We start from the raw sequence: 26,507 nt of genomic DNA, 5'->3' as shown, positions 1-26,507 counted from the left end.
TGTCTGCACTTCTCTCCTTATGTTGTCTCTGGGGGCGTGCGATGCTTGCGGGACTCAGCGATCTCAGCTGGGTCATTATCCTACTTTCGCCTCTAAGATGAGAATTCCATCTCTCCATCTCCAGCCTTCATTCTGCAGCCTGTTTGCTGCGTGACTTTTTGCAAGTCACATAAACTATCCAAGCTTCAGTTTCCTCGTTTCTAAAATGAATATATTGAATCAGATTTGTTATTCTCCACCTAAGATAATGATAAAACCTAACATTTTAAACCACGTACCAGGTGTAGTGTTCACGCCTGTAATCCTCCCAGCAATTTGGGAGGCAGAGGTGGGCAGATCACTGGAGGTCAGAGATTCAAGACCAGGCTGGCCAACATGGCAAGACCTCATTTCTACTAAAAATAGAAAAATTAGCGAGGCATGGTGGCACGCACCTGTAATCCCAGCTACTTGGGAGGCTGAGGCAGGAGAACTGTTTCAACCTGGGAGGTGGAGGTTGCAGTGAGCTGAGATCGTGCCACTGCACTCCAGCCTGGGCAACAAAGGGAGACTCCATCTCAAATTTTAAAAACCACATACTATGCCAGGCAGGACTAAGTGGAAAATGAAAGTATGGGGTTCATAGGTTGCACACCCATGAAACCAGCTCCAGTACCAGCCTCTGCTCCAAGCATTGTATATGAGTTTATTCAGTCCTCATAGTAACTTTCAGAGGTAGATACAGATGAAGAAAGTAAGGCAGAGATAGGTTAAGCAGTTGCCCAAGGTCAGTTTTTAATTGGTAGAATTGAGAAAAATAACGCTTGTTGGGGCTGTTGAGACTTGTAGGCGCAGGTGCACAGGGAAGGCTGGTTCCTGTCCAGGGACCCCTCAGCCAGGCCATGCCCATTCTCCCGCAGAGAGTTTCTCCATGCGGTTTCTGCTGCCTACAATGCCCCCTCTTCCTCTGCCTCTCCCCAAGTCTACACATTCTTCAAAGCTCATTTCAAGCCCCTCCTCCTCCTCTGAGGGGCTTCTGCAGCCGAGGCAGGCCTACATCTCTCTTCCCCTGGCAGATTTCCTGAGCACCCTTGTGGTAAAGGCAGCCCCATCCCCGCCTTAGGAGCACTCGCTGGACTTTGCCTACTCCAGGCTCAGTAATAACCAATCCTACAGGGCCAGAGGGAAAACCTTTTTCTCCATATCCTTGGAGCAGCTTGCTGTAGACTGTCTCACCCACCAGGCAGGAAGGCTTTGCGGGCAAAACCTATTATTTGAGTTATCTGAGTCTTCACTGTGTCCTCGATAATTGTGATTCTCATAATTCTCATAAAAGAGTTCTATTTAGGCTCTGGACCTTTCCCTGGAATGCCTTGCCTCATTGTCCCCTTCTTCATTAACTCCTCAGGTGTCAGCTCAGAGATTACTTCCTCCTCCAGGAAGCCTTCCCTGATCTTCACCCCCAGGTTAAGTGCCTCCTCTGGGCTTCTATACCCACTGTGCTTTCTCCCATCACAAAACTTGCCTCCCAGTGTCCATCTTCCTAACCATGTTCTGAACATTTGAAGGTAAAGGCCAGGTCTGTCTTATCACAGTGCCTGGAACACAGTAAGTTCTCAAGTTCATTTGAACAAATGAATGAACGATTGAATGAATGAAAAAATTAAATGTTGAGCAGGTGCAGTGGCTCATGCCTGTAAGCCCAATTACTTGGGAGGCTGAGGTGGGAGGATCACTTGAGCCCAGGAGTTAGAGACCAGCCTGGGCAACATAGCAAGACCCCATCCCTAATTTTTTTTTTTTTTTTTTTAATTAGCTGAGCAGGGTGGTACATGCCTATAGTCCCAGCTACTTGGGAGGCTGAGGTGGGAGAATCACTTGAACCTAGGAGTTTGAGGTTGCAGTGAGTTATGATTATGTCATTGCACTCCAACCTGGCAACAGAGACCCCATCTCCAAAAAAAAAGAAGTTGGTGAAAACTCTGGGGTCTGCAGGCACTTCAGCATAGGGCTGCGTACCTGATGGTTGCTTATGTAACTTTATGAAATGGGTGAGAACAACTCCAGAATTTCTGTTCAGAAAAAGGCTTAATGGCAGTGGTCTGGTTGGAGGAGTGAGACTAGGGAATTCCTCTTGACAGAACAATGACAAAGTAAACATGAGAGTTGAGAGTCCGTGCTGGGAGCGGAGGCATAAAGGAGAGGTGTCCTAGGCCAGAGGTCAGCAAGCCTGGGCTTGAGGACCAAATCCAGCCCACTGCCTTGTTTTGGCATGGTCTGTGAGCTAAGACTGGTTTTTGCTTTTGTTTTGTTTGGTTTTGTGTTTTTTTCTGAGATGGAGTCTAGCAAGTGCAGTGGCATGATCTCAGCTCACTGCAATCCCTGCCTCCCGGGTTTAAGCAATTCTCATGTCTCAGCCTCCCGAGTAGCTGGGATTACAGGCCTGCGCCACCACACCAGGCTAATTTTTGTATTTTTAGTAGAGACGGGGTTTCACCACGTTGGCCAGGCTGGTTGCGAACTCCTGACCTCAGGTGATCCGCCCGTCTCGGCCTCCCAAAGTGCTGGGATCACAGGCATGAGCCACCGCACCTGGCTGGTTTTTGTATTTTAAAAGAATATTGCTAGTTTGTGATACATGAAAATTATGAGATCAAATTTCAGTATTCATAAGGTTTCAGTGGCACATGGCCATATCTGCTTGTTTCTGTATTGTGTAGGGCTGCCTCAGCGCTACCACGGTAGCTGCAATAGACACTGAATGTCTGCAAAGCCTATAGTATTCACTTTTTGGCCCGCTACAGAAGGAGCTTGCAGATCCCTGCTTTGGCCATCTAGCTGACCCAGGGGAGGAAGGACGCACGCTGCCAGCCCGCCACAAGGTGTCAGCCTTTCACCATGATGCTGCCAGCCGCGTGGGCTTCGCCAAGTTCTCCAAGGCTTCTCCCCAGGGCCACCTGTGCAGGACCAGGACTGTGGCCCCTAGACCCTGTCCCACCAGGCTGTAGTCACTAGTGTGAAGGACAAAGACAGCAGGACGGGGTGTGGAATCTACATGAGGAGTACAGGCCTGGCTTGGGAAGCCCCGTGGCTTGGAGAAGGATTGGCAGACTTCTCCAGACATGCTCTCTTTCTTTGATTTAGGTTTTATTTGTATTTTGTATACAAAAGATTCTCCAAACAAACTAAAATTGTTTATTTCACCACAAACTATCAACCCAGAAAGGTTGTGGGACTTTTGCACAACCAGATAAACCGCAGCCCTCTAAGGATGAACCTGCAGGAGGGGAACACAGGTCCCTGCCAAGCAGGGTGGCTCAGAAATGGCATCTCTGGCAGGTTTCCTCTCCTTTTCTGTCGAAACCTGGGCCTTGGCCGGGTGTGGTAGCTAATGCTTGTAATCCCAACAGTTTGGGAGGCCAAGGCAGAAGGATCGCTTGAGGCCCAGAGTTCAAGACTAGCTTGGGCAACCTAGTGAGATCCCATCTCTGCAAAAAAATATTAAAAATTATGGCAGGAGTGTTGGTGCAAGCCTGTAGTTCTAGCTACTCAGGAAGCTGAGGATAGAATATCTCAAGGGACTCATTGAGCCCAGGAGTTCAAGGCTGCAGGAAGCCATGATTACGTCACTGCACTCCAGCCTGGGTGACAGAGCAAGACCATCTTAAAAAAGCAAAAAAAAAAAAAAAAAAAAAAAGGAAAAGAAAAAAAGAAACTTGAGCTCTGTAGCTTCCTTCAGGTGAACGAGCAGTTAGCCCTGTGTGGCAACGATTCAATATGAAAGTGGTAATTTTCACAGGGAAGCAATGGGGAGGATCTAGGAGAGAAGATCACAAGAGGAAAATAAGCCACTGGAGGTGACACCCGCACAGGCTCCTGCGACGCCTGTGTGTGTGTCAGCCCCTGTGCTGGGTGCTTCGCGTGGTTACTGTGGAGAGTCGTCTCGAGATCATCCCCATTTGACACATGAGGAAACAGGAAAGTTCAGGGATGTGAAATAGCTTGCTGAGGTCATTCGCTATTCAGTGGCAGAGATAGGATTTCAGCCCTTGCCTGCCTGTTCTGAAGCCTGTCCTCTCTCTGCCATGCGTCCTGGCGAAGGTCACAACAAGCGGCACGCAGGCACACCACCTCAAAACCATGCCTTCCTCGGTCACCATGTATCCCCAAGCTGGGCACCCAGTAAGTATCCACTGGATAAATAAATGGGTGCAGGCTTGCAAGCACTGCAGCGAACCTTTCCCTGTCCAGTCGCCTAATTTCCAAGACACTTCCAGGAAGAGATGAGGCAGGGAGTCAAAGCTGCGAACAGGAAATAAGAATCAAGACGCGTGGTTTTCTGCACACGATGGGCTCTTTTCCCCTTGCTTGTGCCCACAGCACCGTGGGCACCGTGGACATCCTACCTGTTCTTGCCTTTTGCTCCTTTCTTTCCCCAGCTCCCATGTGCTTGCTGGCTTCCATGGCAGGCCCTAGCCCTTCTATTATGTGGACATCTGCTCCTAAAGCTGCTTTTCGGTGACTGCAGGCAATGCCCTAACTTCTAGCCATTTTTCTAGATGAAAACTTGTTTCCAGCTGGCTGTCACTGCGAAAGTGCTCTAGGACAGTCTAGATAACCAGATTCTAGCCCTTCCTGCGACTCAATGGGTGACTTTGGACAAATTTCCTCACCTTGGGCCCTCCTTTCTATGCTAGCTTTTGAAAGGAAGCACACAGACAGGGCTATCCTTGAGCAGCCAGAGGCCTGCAGGCCCAGTGCCACCTAGTCTGGACCACCCAGATGAAGACCAGGCACTTAGGACAGAGGAGGAAAGGAGAAACCTTCCTAGAGGAAAGGATTAGATCCGGAAGGACTTTTGATAAACCCAGTCCTTAAGAAATTAAATCACAGCAGTACCCCATTTGGCATATATGGTGTTAGAAGTCAGGAATGAGACAGAAAGGATCATGACTGATTCTAGAACCTGTATGACACTTCCTGTTTATTCACCTGGCTCATTCTCTGTACTGAATGGCAGTCTTCAATCATTTAACAAATAGGTATTAAGCATATATTGTGGTTGCAAAGCTGAGCCAGGCAGTGAGGCACCAGTGCTCATAGAGCATGCTCTCCAGGCTCAGGAACCCCAAGGACAGATGGGTACCTATCGTGCCAGGTACCAGCACATGGCATCTAGAAGCAGGGCTTTCCTCAGTCCCTGGCTGGGAGGGCAGAAGCTGCAAGGGGAAGGGCGAGAAGTCCAGGCCTGCCTAACTGTGCAAGGTCTCTGGGCTGATCTCATGGTTACTTAGCCCTAGAACATCCTTACGGCTGTGCCTGCCCTTCTCCTCACTCAACCTTGGGCTGGCTCTGCTCACTGAGCTGGGGTCACCTGTTCTGCAGCAAACCTCCTGCCCCTGGAATAGCAGTGCAGATGATCAGCAGCAGCCACTGGGTCCTTTGGGCAGGGAGGCAGGAGTGTGGCGCACCGCCAGATGAGAAATTGCATCCCTAGTGCACAGCAGGGCTAATTAGCTGCTAAGGGGGCTTTGTCAACGTTCACTGAGAATGTGGTCATGACAGTCAGGTAGCGATTCCCACTTGGCCTGACTTGAGTGTGGAAGGCTCTCTGCTGTCAGCACTGGCTGCTTTTGGAGGTGGGTCCACCGCTGGGCACACTCAGGTATGTGCAGTCGTACTGTCTGTGCAGGAAGTAGCTGAGCCTGAAGGAAGAGGGACAGACTGGCAGGAAACCTGACAGGGAGCTGAGCGGAGTGAGGCAGATGTGTGTACATAAAGACACCCGTCAGGAGGAATATAAGGTGGTAAAGAACTAAGCAAGATAACCAGAACAGAAAGGAAAGATGCTACTGCGTCTCCCAGGAAGCAGCGTCTCAGGCAAGTCAGCCAACCTCTCTGGGCCAGAGTGCTGTATCCAAGGTACCCAGGGCAGAGTGTGCATGAAACACTTCAGAGAAGCAGCCTGTGCAGGCCGCCAGACCAGGACCGCAAAGAAAAGAGCCAGTGCTCTCAACGGGAGCACTTTTACCCCACCCCCCAGGGGACATGTGGTAACATCTGGAGACATTTTTGGTGGTCTCATCTGAAGGGGTGCTAGTGGCATTTAGTAGGTGGAAGCCAGGGATGTTGCTAAACGTACTATAATGCACAGGGCAGCCCCGTAACCAACAGAGGGATTCTGCGGCTCCAAAGCATCACCATTGCCGAGCCCCTGAGCTCAAGGAACAGGCTCAGACCTGCATTCTCTGTGATGTGGGATCTGGGGAGAGCTGTGTACCTCCTTATCTGAAAGATGGGGATAATGAACCTTAGCCACGCTGGGTGTGGTGGCTCATGCCTATAATCCCAGCAGTTTGGGAGGCTGAGGCAGGCAGATCACCTGAGGCCGGGAGTTCAAGATCAGCCTGACCAACATAGTGAAACCCTGTCTCTACTAAAAATACAATAATTAGCCAGGCGTGGTGGTACATGCCTGTAAGCTCAGCTACTCGGGAGGCTGAGGCCGGAGAATCACTTGAACCCGGGAGGTGGAGGTTGCAGTGAGCCGAGATGGCACCACCGCACTCCAGCCTGATCGACAGAGCAAGACACTGTCTCAAAACAAAACAAAACAAAATTACCTGTGCTTCTCATCATACAACTTTATGAGGCCCACTCCCCCAATACACAGGAAAACTGCTAACTTTCTAAAGGGCTCTTTCTTCAGCTTTTCTTAGTTTGAAACCTTCATGTTACTGAAGCATCCAGCATGGTGACTGGCATATAGCAAATCCTCAACAAATATGAAAAAGAGAAAAGCAATACAGTAGTTTAAAAAAAAAATAGCCCACTTCCCCTCTTTGGCCAGTTTCTTCCGTATCTCTGGGTCTCATTTTTTGCCTAGCCTTTCTATAAAGTTCTACCCAGACAGAGGGTAGTGATGTTAACAGAGGCTATCTTGAAAGCCCTCGAGGGATCAGAGATAGGATTAACCATACCCTAAGGACAGGTAGCTAAGGAGATGGGAAGTTTTGCCAAATCACAAGGGGCAGGCTCCCAGACCCATCCAGGAGTCCTGTGCTTCCTGCCCTTGTGGGGCAGAAGCAAGTGTGGCAGCCACACCAGGGGCTCAGCTCACTGGGAGGTTAGGCTTCCCAAAGAGCTGCACCAGCTGTGAACACTTACCCTACAGAAGCTGACTCAGAAAGTGAGACAGCAGCTTGGTGGTGGTGTGCAGTGGTGGGCAGTGAAGCCAGACCCCAGCCCAGAGTGCTGCTTTATCCTGTTCCTCCTAGAGCCCTTCCAATGTAACCAGCCTTGCGGAAGCTGCTGTGCAGGGACCAAGGGCATGATCCACCCTTGAACTTGCCATCCAACTGGGAGGGCCAGATGTACCCTTGAGATTTGATGAGTAAGAGACTACTTCACAAAGGATGTGCAAGTGCTGGAACAGAGGGCAGGCGTACTCACAGCTGACAAGCCAAGAGGCAGAACAGAGTGGGCCGGTGCCTAGGCAGACAGGCAAACATGAAGAGCTGCATTTTGTGAGTTCAAGATCCTTGCCATCTCAGACTACAGTTTCTGCCTCCAGCCTTTTGGAGTGGGTGGGGCCAGACACCACCTTGTCCACACTGCTATAAGGATGAGGACATGGGCCAGCAGGGAGAGGCACCCTGCCCGGGCACTCCTGCCTTGTGGCTGGCCCTCTTCCCACCATGCCAACTTGCTTCCTCTCTAACATATGGTCTCCCCATCATTTCTAGCAAGAAAGTGTGAAAAACCCCATCTTGGCACATGGAGAAACTGAGGCAGAAAGGCAGGCCTGGCTTAAGGCTGCAGTGACTTGGAGATTCCAATCAGGGATCCTTCCAGATTAGATGTCAGGGCAGGGGAGGGACCTGGGTGTGCTTTGGGTCTACAGGGGGTAAAGGGACAAAGCAGGGCCTGCTCTTCTGGTAAGGGAGGCACAGATGCCCTTGGCTGACTTGCTTGGAGGCCGGTCCCTTCCCCAGGCCACCTCCCCCATCCCCAGAGGCCCCCACCCTCCACACCAGAGGGTGATCTCTTTGTCCCATTGCAATTGACACACCTCACGTCCCATACCTTCAAGGTGTCCCCCTCGAGCTGAGGTGTAACACCCCCACACCCCACCTCTCCCCTCTCCCTTTCCTCCCCTCCAGAATGAGTTCGTGCCACACTGCCTGGCCCTGGTACCTAAGGAAGCACTTCCCAGAAGCATTTCATCTTCATAAAAGCTCAGGGAGGTGGGCCAGAGTCCCTTCTCCACACGCCCTAGAAGCCAGCCTTGGGATCAACAGAGAAGACCCTGGGGACAGGCTCACCCTTCTTTTCCCTTCCCCTCCCCACTGCCAGAGAGATCAGTCTCCTCAATGGCCGCCACATGTGGTCCCTACTTCCTGCTTCCTCAGAAGCAGTGCCTGGCTCCTGCAGCCCAGCCAGAGCAGCCCCTTTTCTGGCTCTCACATCAGCTGCCTTGCAGCCATCTGTACCTCTCCCCCAGGTGCTGGTAGTGTCCTAGGGTTTTTTAGACGGAAAGAAAGAGGATGAGAGTTTGGTTCAGAGGTCAGAGGGCAAGAAAGTCTGCCGCATGGCTCTTTCACAGGGCTTGGATCCCCCAACGCCCCGCCCGCAGGGCCGGCTCACAGAGTCTGCAGTTTGGCAATTTCTCCCAGGTCCATTCACAAACTCTCCTCGGCCCTCTCCAGTCACCCAAGTGGGGAGGGCAGAGTGGAACTTTTTACTGGGTCTCCCGGCCCAGCCTCATGGCAATTAGGCTGACCTGCTCTGGCGAGGCATAGGCTCCTAAAAATGGCCTGACTCTGGCAGGAGGCGAAGGCCCGTCTTTGGCCAAAATGTAACCTGGAAGCCCTGGTTGGTGAAGGGGTCCGAGGACCCTGTTAGAGTTGGGGGAAAAAAGGCAAATGCTCCCGACCTCAGGGCCCAGCCTCCCATACCCCCTAATCCCCTCTCAGCCGAGCCCCCTCCCTGCCTTAGGCTGTAAACCAAAGTGTACTGACTGAGGGAGGGAACAGTCCCAGGTAAAGGCACTGTAAGGACCCCCACCTAGGTCTGCAGCAGGCAGCAGCTGAGGAGGCCTGGACCACTCACACTGAGACTGCCAGGACGGCACCGGGCAGGGAAAGAGACCTCAGTATGAGTGCTCTCAGAACAGCAGCATCAAATTCTGCCCCTCACTGGGGGAGGCCGCGGGATCTTCCCCTCATTCAAGTCTAGTTCAGGAGCCTACAGGGACAGGGCCAGGAAGACCACTGCAGCCAGTGCCCCTGCAGTTCCGGCTGCACCTTACACCTGGAGGTCGGCGGCTAGAGCAAGACTGGAACTTGGGATCCCAGGCTCAGGGTCCCGCCCTCTTCCCTTTTATTCCACCAATCTCTTGGGTGGGGAGCAGTGGGGGGAACCAGAAGCACCAGGAAGCCTGGGAAAGGAGAAACCACTGCGGCTGCCCCAGATACCCCATCCCATTAAGGTTTAAAGAATGGCCCTCACCCCATCTGGCGACCAGCGGAGGGGGTGGGACACAAAGGCGAGCAGACACTGGTCAAGCTTCCACTTCATGTAAACAAGGAGGCCGTGGCACTGACCCCCGCCCAGCCACCAACAGTCTGGTGGAGGCGTGTGACTGAGATGCTTCAGACCCTCTCATTTGGGATCCAGGGTCCCTGAGACCGGGACAGAGGCTGCAAGGCAGGAGGCCAGTTGGAGTCTGATGTGCAAACTGGTGCAGTGTGCGACCTGAGCTCTCCACGACACAGGGCGGGGCAGGCGAACATCCACACGTCCTGCCCACCACCATCCTGCAGCTCAGGAAATCACGCAGTTGCTGGGCTTGGCAGAACTGGGACTTGTTTTACCTGCAGAGGCAAGGGACAGAGGTGGGGAAGGATGTAAGTGAAACGCTTGGTGGATTCAGCTTCAGTCCCTACCCTGTGTGCTGTCCACATCTCCAGTTGAGGGGCTGGAGTCACTGTCTCCTTCCCAAGCTGCTGATCTGGAAAGCAAGTCAGTAGAGGGCACCTGGGAAAGCAGAAGGGAAGATTCTGCCTGTCCCAGGAGCCTCAGCAGGAGCCCCATTGGGTGGGACATCAAGGTGACCACCATCTCCTGACCAAAGACAGGTTGGGGAAGGATCCAGTCTGCAGAATCGACGACGACAACCATCAACTCCAAGTCTTGGCTGCTCTGTGTAAGGACTAGCCATTCTTTGGTTTCTTTACTTTTCTAATAAACTTGCCTTCACACACACATACACAAAAGTCTCGCCAAGAGGCCGCTCACTACCAGCTAATACATGCAGCTCCACAGCCTGCAAAGTAAGACCATGGTCCTTCTCTCCGGTTCCCCTCCCCAGCTGCCCCATTCTACCGCTGAGGTGTCCACAGCTCCCAGAGCCAGCCAGCAACAGCGACGAAACCTGGCCTTCCCAGTCCAGTTCCAGCTCCTTCTGCCACAGGCCTCCTAGGCTGGAAGAAGGAAAACTGGCGCCTCAGGAAGGGCTGGCGCTGGCCAAGAGCGGCCACCATGGGGTGGATCACACTGCTTAGGATGTGGCTTTGAGGGGAGGATGGAGAGGAACGTGCTGCCTGTAGGGAGGGAAGGGGGAGAGAAAGCTGCCCCCCTTCCAGCCAGAGAAACTGATTTTTCCTCTTCCCCAGGCGTCTACCATTCCTTCCCACTCCCTTTACAGTCCTGAGATGAGGCCTGCGGTTCCTTTGGCTGGATTCCTGCTCTCGGACCTCTGGAGGGAGTGTGGAGGAGTAGCAAGGCAGGCCTGACACCTGTGGGCCTGCGGGCGCTGAAGGGGGGAGCCTATGTCCTCAGAGCGCTGGCTGCCTTTCCCCAGGTGGAAGGCACTCGTGTTATTTCCTGCCAGTTCCCCTCCACACAGCAAGGGCTGCCTCCCTGGTGCTCACACAACCTTCCAGTTTCACTTCAGCTGTGAATTTAATTAAGGCCATGTCTGCCTCCTTTCCTGGGCCATGAGCACGACCCACCGAACAGAGTGCAACTTAGAGCCCTCCCCTGCCACACAGGCTGCTGCTCCTGCCCACTGCACTGTGACCCACGGCCTCAGGCCTCATCCATCCAGGCAGACTGAACGAGCTCTTCGGGACTGACCACAAACCCAGCTGTACCCTCATTAAGGGTGTTCCCCCACCCTTGGGCAGGAGGTTGCACCCAAAGAGCTCCATGGCCAAGGCGCTGGGGGTCACCTTCCGCAGTGATGCCGAGCGCGTCTGGGTGGCTCTGCTAGCGGGATGGAACGTGGCCGTCCTAGACTCACTCGCTGCTGCAATGGATACAACCATCCCCACTTCCCCTCCTTAGCTGGTTTCATTTGCGTGGCCCACTAAGCAGATGTCAGTTCCTCCCCAGAGGCAGCAGCATTTTGGAGGCAGGTAAGCAAATCAACCTCTGGATCGTTAAACAGGGGAGTGGTATAGCTGGACATGGAATGGCGGGTGGTGATGGGGGTAGCTGCTTCCCAAGCCCGCACACCGCCCGGCTGGCTGCCTCCAGGAGAAGCCTGGGTAAGGCAGGGGCAGGGCCCGTCTTCACCAGCACCATACTCCCCACTTTTTTGTAAGGCAGGGTGAAAGCCTGGAGAGAGCACCTAGACTCAGAATTCATTTCCTAGCCCCGGACAGGACAGAGAAACTGGCTTGGCTTGAGGACAAACTGTGTGTCCTCGGTCATTCCCTGAGTGCTCACATATTGGGAGCTGACCACGTGTGGGGAGTCAGCCCTGCTCAGGTGAACGGGGAAGGTGTATAAATGGCCAGAATAGTCTTTTTTACAAAGTATGCGTGGCCTGGGAGCTTCAGAGGTGACACCAAGGTGGAGCTGAAAATGGGTGCAGCGTGGGAGGAGGGGCTGCTCAGCAGAGTGAAGCCGTGTGACGTAAGCATGGGGTGAGGGTGGCAGCCTGGGGCACTCGGGACCTGCAGTCAGTCTGGTTCGCTGCCAGGTAAGGTGGTGCGGGCGAGAGGGAGGCAGAGGTCACCCACACAGAAGCCATGACAAGGACAATGACGTGCAAGCTTCATGCACAGACTCCAGGGCTGCGCATTCCCCGTATCGGGAAGAGTCTTCCCTCGGATGTCCACAGGGCCCTCCTCCCTCCATTCAAGTCTTGCTCTGAGGCTCCTTGGTTAGGGAGGCCTTCCCTGACACCCTTCATAGAAGGGCCATCCCCCCCAATCCTGGTCTCTGCCCAGGGGAACATGCTCCATAAAAGCAGGAACCATGTTCATTCTGTTCACGGCTGTGCCAGGAACTCAGAGCAGGGCCTGGCACAGAGCAGACACTTTGTAGATACATATTTATTGAATAAAATGCATGAGACGGCAATGGCGAGCTACTTAGGGGTTTAGCGCAATCCTAGTAATAACAGTAATAACAGCAGCAGATGCACCAGATGCAGCAAGAGCAGGAGAGAGATTGAGACCCACAGCCCCAAGAGATGACACAGGAGAACAAGTCCACCAGTCCAGAAGCCCAGCAGCCACGCTCTACAGAGCCAGATCACACTGCCAGCCAGCCAGGGGGCCATCCACACATAAATCCAGGGACCCCAGGAGAGTTCTGGAAAGGGACTGTCACTGCAGGTCACCTCAGAGGAACTGGGAAGCAAAGCACAGGTCCAGTGGCTCTGGGGCAGGAAAGGACCCTGAGGCACTCTGGGAAGCAAGTTGCTGCTCTCGTCTTCTCAGCCCCCACGACACCAGGGGAAAGGGTCGGTCCTCTATTTGGGGCTCCGGCTCTTCCAAACACTTTTTTTGATTTTTTGTTTGTTTGGTTTTTGAGACAGAGTCTTGCTCTGTCACCCAGGCTGGAGTGCAGTGGTGTGATCTCTGCTCACTGCAACCTCCGCCTCTCAGGTTCAAGAGATTATCCTGTTTCAGCCTCCCGAGTAGCTGGGACTACACGCAAGTGCTACCATGCCCGGCTAATTTTTGTATTGTTAGTAGAGACGGGATTTCACCGTGTTAGCCAAGATGATCTCAATCTCCTGACCTGGTGATCTGCCCGCCTAGGCCTCCAAAAGTTCTGGGATTACAGGCGTGAGCCACCGCGCTCGGCCCAAACAGTCTTTAAAGGTGCAGGGAAACGGTGCCGACCCAAGCCTTCTGGAGATGGCTATGACATATGCAGAAGGCCGGGGAGGCAGGAGACCACACTGCCCTTTCCACCCTGGGCGGCCATGGACACAGGGCCTGGCTTGTCCGAACCTTGGGGGTCTCATTGTGCGATGCTATCATCAGGCTGGATGGCAGCGAGGAGGACGCCAGTTCCGTGTGATGGCGTATGGCACCATGTCTCTCGCCACTTCAGAAGTGTTGGCCATTTCCCAGTCATCTCCCTGGCGGAACTGGGTGGGGTCTCAGGCACAGCATGGGGACCTCCTCCCCTAGGCTGGCAGCACTCCAAGGGCAGGGCCTCATCTGTGTCTCCTCAGTCGTTGCAGAGTCTGCTGGTCTGAGGACCCTCTACACGGGGGGAGCTACACTGGAAAATGAGGGCCCTAATTTTAAATGCAGAGTCCTAAGCCCCGCCCAGCAGTACAGACTCTATTTGTTGGATTTTATTTTTATCTTTAAAAATTTTATTATTATTTTGAGATGGAGTCTTGCTCTGTCACCCAGGCTGGAGTACAGAGGCACGATCTCAGCTCACTGCAGCCTCCGCCTCCTGGGTTCAAGCAATTCTCCTGCCTCAGCCTCCCAAGTAGCTGGGATTACAGGTTTGTGCCACCATGCCCGGCTAATTTTTGTATTTTTAGTAGAAACAGGGTTTCACCATGTTGGCCAGGCTGGTCTCGAACTCCTGACCTCAGGTGATCTACCTGCCTTGGCCTCCCAAAGCGTGTTTGTTGCATTTTAAAATTCATATTACTTTTACTTTTTTTTGATACAGGGTCTCTCTGTCATCCAGACTGCAGTGCAGTGACTCAATCACAGCTGACTGCAGCCTTGACTTCCCGGGTTCAAGTGATCCTCCTGCCTCCACCTCCCAAGTAGCTGGGACTACAGGCACATGGCACTATCCCCAGTTAATTAAAAAAAATTTTTATTTAAGAGACAGGGTGTTGCTATGTTGACCAGGCTGGTCTAGAACTTCTGGGCTCAAGTGATCTTCCCAGCTTGGCCTCCCAAAGCACTGGGATTACAGGCATGAGCCACCGCGCCTGGCCTCGTTGCATTTTTACCAAGGCTCTCCACTGAGGCTGCTCTGTGAGGTTGGGGGTCCCTGACCCAGGGAGCCTGTGTGGAGCTCATGGAGGGCACAGAAGCTCCAGAAGAAGACATGAGCACTCCCAGCAGGTAAGGGCTGAGGGAAGACGCAGAAGGAAGAGGTGCCTAGCTTCTGCCACTAGAGGGCGCCGTGAACCTTGAAACCGCTGGGCACCCGTGGCCCCCAGCTGGATCCCCAGCCCCAAAGGAGGAAGCAACTTCCCTAAGGTTCTCCCAAAGGCCACACCTGGGCTTGCAAAAATTTGCATGCTGTCTGACAACTATATATTCCTTATCAAGCAATGTTACAGGCTGTCAGCTCTGAGCTTTTTCTATTTTTTCTCTTATGACAGAACCTGTCATCAACCCAGGTTCTCCCTTGACAAGAGGGCAGCAGAGACAGAAAGAACAGAGGCAGAATCTGAACTCCAGGGGACCTCGGAAACCCTCCCTGGTGCAACCCCTCCTCTTCTAGATGAGGACACAGCCCCAGGGAGGGGACGGATGTGTCCTGGGTACAGGGAGCAATGTGTCCCGAGCTGAGAGCCGGGTGGCAGCTGCTCTGGGAGGTTCTGAACGTTTATCAGGGGAAGGGGACACTTGCCCTGTGTGGGGGTCCAAAGGCAGGAGCTCAGGTTCTCACTGATTCCCACCGTGGGAGTCCCATGCTCTCCGGGCCCCACCTTCTCACACATGCAGTCCTGGCTGCTTAGTTGCTGCTGCCTGAGGGGAAACACTGAAGCAGCCCCACTTGGTGTGGGAGGCTGGAGGCCATGGAAAAGGGCCTCTTAGGAGAGGAGCTCCTGGCCAGGCACAGTGGCTTGTGCCTATAATCCCAGCGCTTTGGGAGGCCCGGAGGTAGGAGGATCACTTGAGGCCAGCAGACCAGCCTGGGCAACATGGGGAGACCCTGTTTATACAATTTAAAAAATTAGCCAGGCTTGGTGGCACACACCTGTGGTCCCAGCTACTCAGGACGCTGAGGTGGGAGAATCGCTTGAACCTGGGAAGTTGAGGTTGCAGTGAGCTGTGATCGCACCACTGCACTCCAGCGAGATGCCGTCTTAAAAACAAACAAAACCAACAAAAGACAGGAGAGGAGCTGCTGCTTCTCCCCCAGGCCTTGTGAGGGAGAGGAAAGGTGTGTGGATTTCAGGGCTGCAGGTACTGGGGGCCCACCCAGGTGGGCAGAGGCCTTGCCGGAGGAGGCTGTTCTGTGTTTGTCTAAAGGATGGACGAGGAACGGGGTGATGGTTCCGGGCTGTCTGTGCCCTCGCCCTCACTCTTCCCTCTCTCTCTCTATCCCAGCATCAGATGCCCTGGAGAGGAGCTTCCCGAGGGCCCCGTTCGTGTCTGCAAGGCTGGTTCCTGGGCACCGTGTGCAGACACCAAACAGCGGCAGCAGGGGCAGGGCCACCGCGACCACCCGAGAGGTGAGAGCAGGGACATGGATGCGGAGGGACACGCAGAAGGCATCGGCAAGGGACAAGACAATGGGCTTTGAGTTTCCATGGAAACCGCACCTCAGGGCGAGGGGCTGAAGGAAGAAAGCTTCCACTCCACTTCACTCAGGACTTGGGAAACAGCCCTTGCTGCTGTAGGGCTCGCCCCCTCCTTCCCGCTTCCCCCTCCTTCCCCTCTTCCCCCTCCCTCCCTTGCCAGGTGTTCACCATGGCAACCCTTCCTCCAAACCAGAGGTACTGAGCAGCAGCAGCAGCAGCAGCTGGTGTTAGGGGAGCCAGGGAGCCCAGGAGAAACAGCGACGGGGCCAGCCACCCCTCCCCTGACAGACCATGGCTGTGCCCAGGCCTGGTCTTGAATCCTGGCCTTACTACCACTTCCTGTGACCTGGGACCACTTCATTCACCTCTCCGAGCCACCTGCCACCTCTGTGCTTGAAGGGTGGTTGTGAGGGCAGAAGGGGAGAGAGAGCGCCTGTGCGGGACCTGGCAGGCCAAGCTCAGTCACCATCCCCAGGCCAAATGGAGGGAACGCCCTGGCGCTCCCACTGTGCCCACAGCCACAGAGGCGCCCAGGCCTGTTCGAACTCCAAGAAGCAAAGTTAGCCAACATTTCCTGAGCACAGACTGGGTGTGTCAGGCTCCAAAGCAGTGCTGGGGAATCAGCAGAGGGGACGACACTTGTGCTCCCTGCTCTCATGCCATCACAATCCAGTCAAAGCTGGTGTGCAGAAATGCAGGAGTCCTGGGAGCCCTTGGACTGGGCACACAAGACCTCAGGCCCTGTCACTGCCCACCTGGCCAGCCAGAGCCCAGTTCTCATCACTGGGCTCCACAGTGATGGATGGAGAAATCCCACCACGGAAAGTCCTCTGACTCAGGGATGCAGAAATGAGAAAGGCACCACCACCAGCCACCTGAAAGGCCACCCCGGAGACTGCTGCGGAGAGAGACATAAAGGCCAGGGCCTTTGGGGATCCCAGAGAGGTGCCCAGGAAGATGCTGCCATGGAACAATCCCACCCAGGGGCAAGCAGCCAGGCAGACAGCACTCAGCAGAGGGACATGGAGAAACCGAGTCAGACTGCCCATCACAGAGACAGGAAAGTGGGTCAGGGCACTGGTAGGGTACAGGGGAGGGTGGGGTGTGTCTGACCAGGTGAGATCCTGACAATAGGTGATCTGGCAAGGAAGCAGGTTTGCTAGAAAGAGCCCTCAACTCAGAACCAGGGTCTAGTTGCAGCCATGCACCCCACTGTGCGGAGCCCCCGTTTCTTCACTTACAAAGGAGAAAGCTTCTCAGCTTACTTGATTTGTTGGGTTACCATGAGGGCTGATCTGAACGCCTTCTAGCAGTAGTAGCAGAAGCTCTCAGACCACTCCATGCCAAGCCTGGAATCCTTCTCTTCTTTCAGAGAAGAGGAAAATGAAACTCAGAGCTGCGGGACCTGCCCAAGGCCTCCAGGCCGCTAAAGGCTGAGGCCAGAATGGGAACCAAGGACCCCGGAACCCCAGAGCTCCTGCCCTCTCTGTGCCCACAGATGGAGTCTGCTCCTCTGCAGGTGTGAGGCAGTGCTCCTGGGTAAGGGCTGAGGTGGGGCCAGGGCCAGAGGCCTGGGGAGACACCAGGCCAGAGGGAAGAGGGCTCACCTGAGATGTCAGCACTGGAATTCTCGTTGGGCTTCTTCCCTGTCAGAAACTCCACTTCAGGGACAGTCTCAGTGGAGACGGAGCTGGCCATGCCGTTGGGCGCCGTGGGCCTCTTGGCTCGGCGACTGAAGAGCCTGCTGCTGAAGCGCCTGGCGGGGGCGGCCTCCCCCCGGGCTGCTTCTCCCATGCCATTTTGGCTGGGTGCCTCTCGGGATTTGGGCTTCAGGTCTCTGTGCGTGTGAGAGACCATCCTGCCATCCTTCCGGCTCAGCTCTCCCAAGGGGATGGGCTCCACAGGGGGCAGCACCTGCTCCACCGTAACCAGGTCTCTCAGGAAGCTCTCCAGGCGCCGGGCCGACTCGCCACCGCTGCCACCATCCTCCTGCCCCTCCGGGTTGCCGGCTGCCTCCCGCTGTTGCCGGGCAGCCCAGCGCATCATCTCCCCAGGCGGGTGGCGGCAGCCTGACACCAAGGCGTACTTGGGGTTGATGAGCTTTCGAGCCACAGTGGAGGAGTAGTGGAGGCCAATCCTGCCCGCCAGGCCCAGCTGCCGGTACAAGTCCACCTCCTCGGAGATGGCGTACAGCTCCCGGAACTCTGTGTCAAAGGGCTCCACGTTCTGCCCTGTCAGGAGCAGGAGGAGGTTCCTGTCCACGTAGGAGGAACTCCAGGTGAACCTGGGAACGTGGGGACAGAAAAGCAAGACGCGTGTGCCCAGGCCTCTCGCTTGCCCTGCCCCTGCTCCCCCACCCCTCCGCCCCTCCGCTGTGGCCAGACCCTTGGTGGAAGGCTCCTTGAGGGCCACACGCTGGACTGGCCTCCCTCCACCCACCTGCAGACTCCCTTTCCCCAGAGTTTGGCCTCCAATGAAGCAAGCAGGCAGTAGGTGCAGGGAAAGAGCATGGGAAGTCAGGCAGGCATTCAAACCTGGTTTATATTCTCGTGTGCCTTGTAAGCTGGGGCTCTCAGGACATATGTTCACAGGGTTGTTGTGAGGCGCAAATGAAGTAACTCATATAAAACATTTAGCTCAGTCCCTGGCACAAACACACATTTAAAAAATAGTAACTGCAGCTGCCACTATTATGAATATTATTCTACTCTGTATTGGTTCTTTTCTGATTTTTTTAAGCACTTAGTGTCTGCAGAAACCCATACTCTGACCATGTGACAGGACTTACGCTGCTATTCATTGTTTCGTGTGCTCAGGTCTCTCTTCTCATCATCCATATTTTAATTTACTTGGAGGGCAGATATTACACAGATACAGTCTCTCGTGTTCCTGGTAAATTATTTTAAAATCAGAATTCTGAGGCCGGGTGTGGTGGCTCACATCTGTAATCCCAGCACTTTGGGAAGCTGAGGTGGGTGGATCACTTAAGGTCAGAAGTTCGAGACCAGCCTGGCCAGGTGAAACTCTGTCTCTACTAAAAATACAAAATTTAGCTGGGTGTGGTGGTAGGCACCTGTAATCCCAGCTACTCGGGAGGCTGAGGCGGGAGGCTAAGGCAGGAGAATCGCTTGAATCCGGGAGGCAGAAGTTGCTGTGAGCCGAGATCACACCACTGCAGTCTGGCCTGGGCCACAGAGCAAGACTCCATCTCAAAAAAAAAAAAACTAAAATTCTGGCAACATTCCCTGCACACCACATCTTCCTGTTTCTTTCCAGATTGGTGCATCCCACTTCCTGCTTGTCCTACCTAACAACTAGCCTCAAAATGCAACTGGCTGCAAATGGACCATGAAAAGCAGGCAGTGCATAATGCCTAGGAAGAGTTGACCCTCTTTCTAGAATAATCCATCAACCAGGAAGTTTGAGGGAGGGGACTGGGCAGAAAGCTGTCCTTTGCCATTACGTCAGACGATACCGGTTACAACTCATGATGATGGAGGCTCCAGTCTGGCATCTTCCTGAACACCACCTGGAATCAAGGCCTCCTTCTTGATTGGGCCCTTCTTTGACCTGGCCCAACTCACCTGTAAGATCCAGTGGCCACTTTGTCACCATCCACCATCAGGAACCTTGATGACAGGGTCCCCTTGATCCTCCCCATGGGCATATAGAAGCCGACGCCTGTCACAGAGCGGACACGGATGTTCTGTTGGGAAGAGTAGAAGGCACCGTCACCTGGGTTGGGCCGGCCTCTGTGCCAGGTCCTTGCTTCTGCAGAGGAAGAGCCCGTTTGTCTATGGACCCTGCCTGCAGGCTCCTGTCTTTACTAGACGCTCTGCTTCCTACAGCCTTCCATAGGGAACCCTCTTTGGTGAGCAGGAAGAAGTCCCCAAATCTTGCTTTAGGCATGGACAAGCCCAGGGTGGTTCCTGCCTGTTCTCAAAAGGCCCAGGAAGAGAACAACAGCCTTCACTTTGAAGTCAGTGATTCTGCAAGCTAAACACCCCAGGACCAGGCCAGAGCTGCCTCCTTCAGTCTCAGCAGCCTAGGGATAAAATCGAAACTGGGCATATGATTCAGTAGTTAACAGTAAAGCCAAGGTTAAAGGCTTGACTTTCAACAGAAGGAAAGGTGTTGAGATCTTGAAGTTTACCTGAGCCCCCAATCAGGGAAGAAGCATGGGAGAGCCACAGGAGGGGCAGAGGTAGTCCCTGTCTCATCTCCTGACCACTTTCTGCCCCAGTGGTGCAACTTACCCGAATCCGGAAGTCGGTGAGCTGCAGGTCCTGACACATCTCCAGGAAGTACTTCACTCCCGCCTCGTCCAGGATGATGTACACTGGGACCCGGCGCTTGCAGGCAACATCCACAATGTCTTGAAAGATGTCACCGTCAGTGAAGAGGTCCATGACCACAGCGATGACCTGGGTGGGGAAGGGCACTGGTGGGGCATGCAGTGTCTACACACCCACAGAGGCAAGCCCGCTCAGACGGGACCACCTCGCCCTGGGGTCACTTGTGGCCAAGAGCCAAAATCTCCACCTGCACCATTCCTGGGGCTTCACCATTCACCTTTGAGCACATCTGAGCCCTGGAGATGGGCCTGGGGGTGCAGGCCATGTGCTTGTACTTCCTCCTGGACAAATCCCCACCTCCCCATCCTGGGGGTCTTCTAGCAGCCCTTAAGAAGCTATATCGGAGCTGGGTGAGGTGGCTCATACCTGTAATCCCAGCACTTTGGGAGGCCAAGGCAGGTGGATCACCTGAGGTCAGGAGTTTGAGACCAGCCTGGCCAACATGGTGTAACCCTTTATCAAAAATACAAAAAATGGGCTGGGCATGGTGGCAGGCACCTGTAATCCCAGCTACTCAGGAGGCTGAGGCAGGAGAATTGCCTGAACCCGGAGGCGGAGGTTGCAGTGAGCCGAGATTGTGCCATTGCACTCCAGCCTGGGCAACAAGAGCGAAAAAAAAAAAAAAATTACCCAGGCGTGGTGGCGGGCACCTGTAATCCCAGCTGCTGGGGAGGCTGAGGCAGGAGAATTGCTTGAACCTGGGAGGTGGAGGTTGCAGTGAGCCAAGATCATGCCGCTGGGAGGTGGAGGTTGCAGTGAGCCAAGATCATGCCACTGCATTCCAGCCTAGGTGATACAGTGAGACTCTGTCTCAAAAAAAATGAACTGAACTGAACTGAAGTGAAATGAAATGAAATGAGCCATATCATGGGAGATCTAGGGGGCTGAAGAAAGTTGCTCCTGACACCCTAGAAAAACACGCAGGCACAAGGAGATGCCATTACTGATACCAGGGGTGGGCTCATGTCTGTGAGCCACAGATCTGCTCTAACATCACTTTCTCAGCAGGCCTGGATGCGCCAATGGCCTTGCAGCTGTGCGAAGCTCTGTGCTTCCCCAGGCACAGATCCAGGCAGAGCTCCTGCTGGCCTGGATTCCCTTGGCCTTCAGGTGTCCATCCCATACCACCCCATCCTCAAATCAAAGTCACTGCTCAGGACCCTTCATTTACAAAAATCGGCCCTGAGTGTCCACCCTGGAGGCAAGGTTTATGCAGCCCAAGGCCGCTCCACCTTTCCAGCCACAGCTACTTCCAGCTTCCTACACAAACCATGCTCCACACTCCAGCTGAAGGCTTTCTTATTGGCCCAAACACCATGCATGCGATGCTGAGGAAAAGGCCTCGGCTTTGGGGTCGGAGAGATTTTAACTGTGGATCCACCACTTCCTATTTGTGACCTTAGGCAAGTCACTTAACCTTAATGAGACTCTGTTTCCTCATCTGCAAAGTGAGGATACCTTGTATTTTACACTTTTTCCCTGAGGATTAGGGATAACTTTGCAAGCAGCAAACACAACGCCTGGCAAGTCGTAAGTCCTCAGTTAACGGTAACTGCTATACAGTCCAGGAAGTCGGTTTGCCTTCACAACTGAAAGGACCGACTCTTAAAGTCAGGAAGACCAGGCTAGTATCCCCATGCCACGGCCTGCCCAAGCTTCTTTGGCTGCAAAATAGAGCTAATAACTGCACCTAGATCTCAAAGGGTTGTCCCAGGACTAAGTGAGATGCACCACGAAAGTGCTGAGTGCAGGGCCGGGCGTGGTGGCTCATGCCTGTAATCCCAGCACTTTGGGAGGCCAAGGTGGGTGGGTCACTTGAGGTCAGGGCTTTGAGACCAGCCTGGCCAACATGGTGAAACCCCATCTCTACTAAAAATACAAAAATCAGCCAGGCATGGTGGCAGATGCCTGTAATCCCAGATCCTGGGGAGGAAGCTAAGGCAGGAGAATCGCTCATTGCAACCCAGGAGGCGGAGGTTGCAGTGAGCTGAGATTGCACCATTGCACTCCAGCCTGGGGGACAAGAGTGAGGCTCCATCCCCCCCCCAAAAAAAAGAAAGAAAGTGCCGAGTGCCCACCTGGCACCAGGTGCACTCAATCAGCCTCCGTCACGGTTGTGCCACCACCTTCACATGTGTGCTCTGCCATCACTCTGACTCTAAAGACTCCAGTGCCCTGCCCTACACAATACCATTTAAAGTTCTTCACAGCTCTTACATTTTGAGAAAGACAAAACAAACAAACAACAACAACAACAACAAAAACTGTTTTATCTGAAGAATGAGAGGCCCTTTAAATTACCAGGCCCAGAGAGGCATTTAAAATGTGATAGCAGCCAGATACAGTGGCTCATGCCTGTAATCCCAACACTTTGGGAGGCTGAGGTGGATGGATCACCTGAGGCCAGGAGTTTGAGACCAGTCTGGCCAACATGGTGAAACCCTGTCTCTACTAAAAATACAAAAATTAGCCAGGCGTGGTGGCAGGCGCTTGTAATCCCAGCTACTTAGGAGGCTGAAGCAGGAGAAATGATTGAGCTAGGAAGGTGGAGGTTGCAGTGAGCCAAGATTGCGCCACTGCACTCCAGCCTGGGGGACAATGCGAGACTCCATCTTAAAATAAAATAAAATGAAATAAAATAGCTGTCATGTCTCACTCCCCTTCAAGCTAAATAATTACTATTAGTAAGTGGCTTGAAGCCACTTGCTCTATGAGGCCTCTAGACTGACTCTAAGTAGCCATAAAATGCTACACAGTTCAACAAGGTAGGCTGGGCACAGTGGATTACATAGTTCAACAAGGTAGGCTGGGCACAGTGGATTACACCTATAATCCCAGCACTTTGGGAGGCTGAGGCAGGAGGGCTGCTTGAGCTCAGGAGTTTCAGATCCACCTCAGCAACATAGCAAAACCCTGACTCTACAATACAAAAATTAGCTAGGCATGGTGGCGCATGCCTGTAGTTCCAGCTACTTGGGAGGCTGAGGCAGTAGGATTGCTTGAGCCCATGAGATTGAGACCGCAGTGAGCCATGATGGCACCACTGCATTCCAGTCCAGCCTAGGCAACAGAGTGAGACTCTATCTCAAAAAGAAAAACAAAGAAACAATGTATAGCCAATCACTGACAACGCTGTTTCTGTAAACCAATGAGACTTCCTGACCAATGACTTTGGTTGTCCCCCCCATCTACCCCCAACCCCTGCCAAATCCTGATTTCATCCTTTTTTCTTTAAAAACTTGAGCCTCCCCAAGGAAACCTGGAAGTGTGTCCTGGGATGCCATCCTAAATCTCGGCCCAAATAAACTCTCTATGCTAATTTTGCCTCAGCATCTTCCTTTGAGGTTGATACTGTGATAATCACTCATGAAGGGAGAATGAATTCTTTCTGAGCCCCACAGGCAGAGAGAGGACCTAAAGACAAATAAGCTACGGCGCCGTTTCAAGGGGTTAATCCAAGTGGAATGACAAGACCTTTGCACAAAATAACTAAGACATGAGATAAATGAGATAAATGCCTTTAAGAGCGTGACATGTGATGTGGGGTTGGGGGGGGGGTGGGTGGGTGAGCGGAGAGATTACTTCTAGCCAGGGGAGAATAAGAAAGACTTTACCAAGGAAGCTGAACTGTGAAGGATGGGAAGCCCTTGGCACCGAGAGAAAGAAGCAGGAGGAAGATCGAGCAGGAAGGTTGTCTGGGCTGCCTTGCACGAGTGTGTCCTGCACACGGGCACTGGCTGAGGAGGGGGTGCATCTGCCCTGGGAAGGGTCGCCTTTTTCTAATCTACGTACAGGTGTCACGTGGCCTAGCAGGGGCCTGCAAGGGGAGCATTTCAGGGAAAGGGCACAGCACAAACAAAGGTACCGTGCTGGTTAATTTTATGTGTTCGCTTGGCTGGGCAAACATTATTCTGGATGTTTCTATGAGGGTGTTTTTTTTGGATGAGATTAACATTTAAATCACTGGACTTCGAGTAAAGCAGATTACCCTCCGTAATGTGGGTACGTCTCGTCCAATCCACTGAAGGCCTTAGAAGAAAGACTGAGCCACCCTGGGCAGGAAGGAATTCCACCAGCACACCGCCTCGAACTGCAGCTCTTCCCAACGTCTCCAGCCTGACAGTCCATCCTGCAGGCTTTGGCCTCGCATCTCCATTATCCCATGAGCCAATTCCTTAAAATCAATCAATCTCTGTCTCTTGGTGGATCTCTCTTACACACACACAAACATGCCCATCCAGTTGGTTCTGTTTCTCTGGAGAACCCTGACTAATACAGGCACTGAGGATGGGAATTAACATGTACTAAATACTTTCAGTGCACCCTAGGCTGTTTCCTGTGCTTTAGGTAAATTTTCTAATCTGATCCTCACAACTATTTTGCGAAAGGGTTATTCCCACTTTACAAATGAGGAAGTGAACACATAGGGGCTATAGTCCTATGTCCAAGGTTATAAAGCTGCCATGTGGCAGAGCAAGGAACTCAGTCCTAGGTGGCTCCAGGGTCTTCATTTCACTGCTTCCTAGAGATGGGATTGCTAGGAGATACTTCAGACACATTGAATCAAAAACTGGCTGTTTAAAAAGACTAAACAAGACAGACAAACTTCTGGCAAACCGACAAAAAAGGAGGAGACGTAAATAAAATACTGAATGAAAAAGAAGAAATTACTACCGACATAATAGAACTTTAAGGAATTGTAAACATGGTAAAAAAGAATATTAAGGCCAATTACATGCTAATGCAAATGAAAATGCACATGACATAAGAGTGCACTTAAAAAAAATGAACTAAACAAAATATACCGTAACCAAGTAAAGTTTATCCTAAGAATGTTAAGGGTGACTCAACATCAGAAATAGTATCATTTTAATTTAAAACATTTATGGGGTCACGAGGAGGAAATCATATTTATCTTAGTAATTTTACAAAGTATTCAATAAACCTAGATCCCTCCTTGTGATTATAATTCTTAGAAAACAAGAAATAGGAAGGATCTTCCTTAACTTGATAAGCTCTATCTACCAAAAACCCACATGAAACATTTTACTTAACAGAGAAACTTATGATGTACTCCCTTTAAGTCTCAGAGGATACTGTCACCACTACAGTTCAACACAGTATTGGAGGTCCTCACCAATGCAATAAGACAAAAAAAAAGAGAAAATGAAAAGAAAAAAAAGAAAAGAAATACGAGACATAAGGATTAGGGGAGACAAAACTACCAGTATTTAAGAATAATACAATTTTCACAGAAAATCCAGTAGAACAAAGAGAAAAGCAATTAGAATTAATAAGATAATTCAGCAAAATTGCCAGTTCCAAGAAAAACTTACGAAAACCAATAGCCTTCTTCTATTCCAGCAATAATCAACCAAAAGAAAGAAAAAAGAAAACAAAAGAAGGAATGAAAGAAAGAAAGAAAATAAGATCCATTCCCAGTTAAAACCTAACCACATGGCATTTGGAAATAAATACCTTCAGGAAGAAATACTGGAAAGTCTATGAAAGGACATTTTAAAATATGTGAATAAATGAAGCAATAAATCATGAAAAGATAATATGATTTAATATTTAAAAAATCTAATACGCTCCATATTAATAAAATTCAATGAAATTCCATAAAAAGCTCAGTAAATGCTTTTGAGAAACTCAAATACTTGTAAGATATAAAGAAGAATAAAGATCCACAAATAGCCACATCGACTTTGAAAAGGAAAAGCTAAAAGGGAACGCTTGTCCTATAGAGAGTAAGGCATACTACAGAACCACAGCATTAAGAATTGTACTACTTGTACTACTTAAGTAGGAAGGAACTGACCAATAAACCCATGGAAAAGAATGGTGAGACCAGAAGTATACACACAAACACATATATACATGTACACATACACAAAACTTTATGTACGATAGGGGTAGAATCACAACTCAGTGGAGAAAAAAAATGCCCTTTAGCAGATGCCACTGGGAAAACTGGCTTACTACATAGAGAAAAACAGAGACGGATCCATCCCTACTTCACACCACATGTAAAGGAAAATTTCAGGTAGGCTAAGTACTTAAACGTGAAAGATATAACTAATAAGGGAGTTGACGAAATGCAAGAAAATATCTTCATGACATGGGGTAAGAAAGACTCTCTTAAGTTCCCAAATGCACAAACCATGAAGGAAAATGAAATTATGCTAATAAGTATGTAAAAAGGAGCTGTCTTTTTTTTTTTTTTTTTTTTGAGATGGAGTCTCCTTTGTCATCCAGGCTGGAGTGCAGTGGCACGATCTCAGCTCACTGCAACCACTGCCTCCCAGGTTCAAGTGATTCTCATGCCTCAGCCTCCCAAGTAGCAGGGATTACAGGTACACACCATCACGCCCATCTAATTTTTGTATTTTTAGTAGAGACAGGGTTTCACCATG

At 51.9% G+C, this 26,507-nt stretch overlaps 1 protein-coding gene across 1 annotated transcript in view; it reads right to left on the bottom strand.

Annotated features, from left to right (window-relative positions):
- Positions 1-9,541: 9,541 nt before the first annotated feature.
- Positions 9,542-26,507, bottom strand: part of FAM83F (family with sequence similarity 83 member F) — a 34,253-nt gene continuing 17,287 nt past the window's right edge. Inside the window, exons 2-5 of the mRNA XM_023222271.2 lie at positions 19,993-20,160; positions 19,321-19,442; positions 17,344-18,020; positions 9,542-9,854 (exon numbers count right to left, since the gene is read on the bottom strand). Coding sequence (XP_023078039.1) covers positions 9,805-9,854; positions 17,344-18,020; positions 19,321-19,442; positions 19,993-20,160 — 1,017 coding nt within the window. The 3' untranslated portion in view covers positions 9,542-9,804. The remainder of the gene's footprint in view (positions 9,855-17,343; positions 18,021-19,320; positions 19,443-19,992; positions 20,161-26,507) is intronic.

This window comes from Piliocolobus tephrosceles, chromosome 19, assembly GCF_002776525.5.
Source record: "Piliocolobus tephrosceles isolate RC106 chromosome 19, ASM277652v3, whole genome shotgun sequence".
In the NCBI taxonomy this organism is placed as follows: Eukaryota; Metazoa; Chordata; class Mammalia; order Primates; family Cercopithecidae; genus Piliocolobus; species Piliocolobus tephrosceles.
This window is presented reverse-complemented; position numbering and strand designations above follow the sequence as displayed.